Genomic DNA, 2,969 nt, shown 5'->3' with positions numbered 1-2,969 from the left:
ATTCTGCTTTATCTGCTGGAACACATTTTTCATTTTCTGTAATTTTGAGCGAACAACTCTGTCAATCAAGAAAGTAACAGAAAAAAACCCTGAAAAGTATTTGTTTTTTTTCATGCATTGTTTATTTGGCTTTTTCACAAGACAATTATCAAAACTTGATTTTAGGTTAGTTGTGAAAAAATCTTGCCATGCCAATCTTATGATTGTTTACAATTTATGTTTTTCCATCATGAAAAAAAAAATAGAAGTTTTTACTTTTCTGTTTTTTCTTTGTTATTTTACTGTTGGAGCCTAAAAGCTACTTTGTCAGAACCAAAACAGCAGCAGCCAGTACCTGAGGGCATCTTTCTGATCTCTGAACTCCTGCTTTGGAAACACCATGGCAGGACTGGAGTTGACCGGAAGAGCCAGCCTGTTGTTCAGGTACATGTCCTCCAACCAGTAGTCACACACCTGAAAGTAAACACCAGGACACACGGGGAGAAAGCGTTTGGCTTTGTTACCTTCAGAGCTGGGGCCTGTGGGTAATGGAGGAGAGACGATGCTGCAGTGAAACAAAGAGTGGGAGTGYGATGGACTTCAGCGAGCTTACGCACACGTGTGAGGGGAAAATGAAGTGAGCAGAGGCTCAATAAATCATCACTGAATGTTTGGATTTTCGTCCAGCTCTGAGAAAGGTTATATGTCACTTTGCAATTTTGATTTTTAAAATAGTCATGTTCAGTGTTGTGTATTATTTGTTTTTTATTTGGCAATATCTTACTAATAACTTATCCCCTACCACCAACCTCTCACCCACATCACTCGCTGACATATCAGGTCCTGGTTCCTCAAACTAAACAGCCACATCTTTTTTTTATCACAGGAAAAACTCATATTTCTTGTCTTTTTCTATGAGGTGCAACAAGTGTTTTATGCTTTGTCTTTACCCAATTGGTTGTCTTGTCCTGCCGCTCTAAAAGTTTCTTCTGAAGAACCTCACCGACGCCTCCAGGAGCCCCAAACTTCTCCACCATGGTCCTAGTCTTCCTGAACTGCTCCTCCGTCACCAGGTGCTGCACGCACTTCAGGTACGTGTCCAGAGTTTGTTTCAGCGGGGGGACCGGAGCCTTTGGCAGCACCTGAAATCACAACAAATATTTTAAATATTCAGGAAGTGGTTAGAAGGCAGCAGATGATCTAAAAATTTATGTCTTTTTTTTGACTCTATGTCCTTTTATGCATAAAGAGGTAATTCCTCGGTGTTTCTTATGTTTTTTATGTTTAGACTCTGCTTTAATAATTCATCTTGAATGCTTTGAGGCTTGTTTGAGAATGAATTCCACTTCCTCGTGGGTATTGTTGGAAAGTGCAGATTGATTATTTTTTCTGTCTGAAGTTACATGATTTGCATGCTGAACACTGCTGATAAGCCGGGCTGATAATAATGTTAAGATCAAGAGATTTGTGGGAATTGAGATTAATTTAAAGCTTAAATTCTTAAATTCCATCAATCCAACTGCAAGAAACAATTCTCTTACTGGTATTATGGAATACAAATGGGAGTTTATAGTCAGTACCTGCAGAAGGAGTGTATGAAAGTTATAATTTGAATGGGGTGTAGGCACAAAATGTAGGAAACGTGTCAGAGATTTTGCCCCTGGTGGTCAAATAGGGAATTACAGCGGGCACTGTCCGCGGTGCTGAACTCAGCTGCGCCATTTGACCAATTTAACAGAAACACCGTTTTGTGTTTAAGGAAGCGAAGCTGCAAAACCACTGTAACTGAATTAGTTTAARGAGGATAGGTTCATACTCGGCTGTCTTGGCCTTTTGTCGCCTCTTTCCCGCGGGTTGACATGTTGTTAGTCCAAGTCTGGTCAAGAGACTTGAGTTCAGCTGTTTCTGATATGAAACATAAAAAAAGGAAAAAGAAGAGGGGGGAAAAAAAGGGAAAAGCAGTGAAGTCCACTGAGACAAGCATGTGAAAGTGAGCCTGCAGCGCGCGCCTTCATTCTTCATCGCTTTAATGCAATTTGCTGCGTGTCCCTGAAATCCAGCTGCGCCCCATCGCTCACCTCCGCAACCAGACATGCACTTTAAAAACGTGACTTTAAATTGATCCTTTTACTTATACAAACAGTGTCTTTTACAGACAAAAATAAATACATGTTCAGTTATTTTGTTGTAAGAATTAAAATACATTTTGGCGAAAAAAAAGTTGGTTTCATAAAAAGCATATATTTCAAAAAAAGAAAGCTCATTTCCTACTCGTGACACTTTTTCCATTTTTCTACATTTAAACATTTATGGAAGAAAYAAGACCCGAGATTCCAAACTTGGGAACAGCCTGACTCATGTAATCTGGAAAAAAAAAAAAAAAAAAAGCGATGGCTTGAAGAGTTCACTTTTGAACATTTCAAGTTTAAAACAATAAATATGTGGGGCTTAACTTCAGAATAAATTTCTATCAGAATTTGACATTCCGTTAAGTTGATTGACAGAATAATAAAAATCCAATTTTTTATATAATAGCTAAAAACACAGTGTCCTCAAAGAGTGAAACGTTTTATAAACTATATAATTGGCCGAAGTTTGATATAATTTAACACCATTAAGAGCAAATCTTTCAACTTTCACACAAGTATTGAAAAGCAATAAATAAAAATTTGTGAATTCTTGAGAGGCAAACAAACACTTACCTGTTTGGTTGCAGCACTCAGGAGCTCAGAGGAGTTTGGAGAGGTTCATGTTGCTTTTCTACGTCCGGGCCACGAAGCCTCCATCTTCTTGGGAATAAAAAAAACTCGGACTGACCGCTCCCCCCACCACCACACACACCCACCGCGTCCTCTTCACGCCGCGCCTCAAAAAGCTGCGGCTCCACATGTGGAAGCTCGGCTTGAAAAAGATGCTGAAGGTGTTTACCTTCCCCCTCGAGGCAAGAAACTCCTCCCATCGAAATCAATTCGTGGAACATATTATCTGAC

At 39.4% G+C, this 2,969-nt stretch overlaps 1 protein-coding gene across 2 annotated transcripts in view; it reads right to left on the bottom strand.

Moving 5' to 3' along the window:
* chatb (choline O-acetyltransferase b) overlaps positions 1 to 2,937 on the bottom strand; it is a 15,960-nt gene extending 13,023 nt beyond the window's left edge. The window contains exons 1-4 of one of the 2 annotated variants that reach the window (XM_014007011.1): positions 2,682 to 2,937; positions 1,796 to 1,884; positions 930 to 1,121; positions 335 to 453 (exon numbers count right to left, since the gene is read on the bottom strand). In XM_014007011.1, the coding sequence (XP_013862465.1) occupies positions 335 to 453; positions 930 to 1,121; positions 1,796 to 1,840 (356 nt within the window). In that variant the 5' untranslated portion in view covers positions 1,841 to 1,884; positions 2,682 to 2,937. The remainder of the gene's footprint in view (positions 1 to 334; positions 454 to 929; positions 1,122 to 1,795; positions 1,885 to 2,681) is intronic. The other variant, XM_014007012.1, reaches the window with a different exon arrangement.
* Between the last annotated feature and the right edge of the window lie 32 nt (positions 2,938 to 2,969).

This window comes from Austrofundulus limnaeus, unplaced genomic scaffold (genome assembly GCF_001266775.1).
Source record: "Austrofundulus limnaeus strain Quisiro unplaced genomic scaffold, Austrofundulus_limnaeus-1.0 Scaffold39, whole genome shotgun sequence".
Taxonomy (NCBI): domain Eukaryota; kingdom Metazoa; phylum Chordata; class Actinopteri; order Cyprinodontiformes; family Rivulidae; genus Austrofundulus; species Austrofundulus limnaeus.
This window is presented reverse-complemented; position numbering and strand designations above follow the sequence as displayed.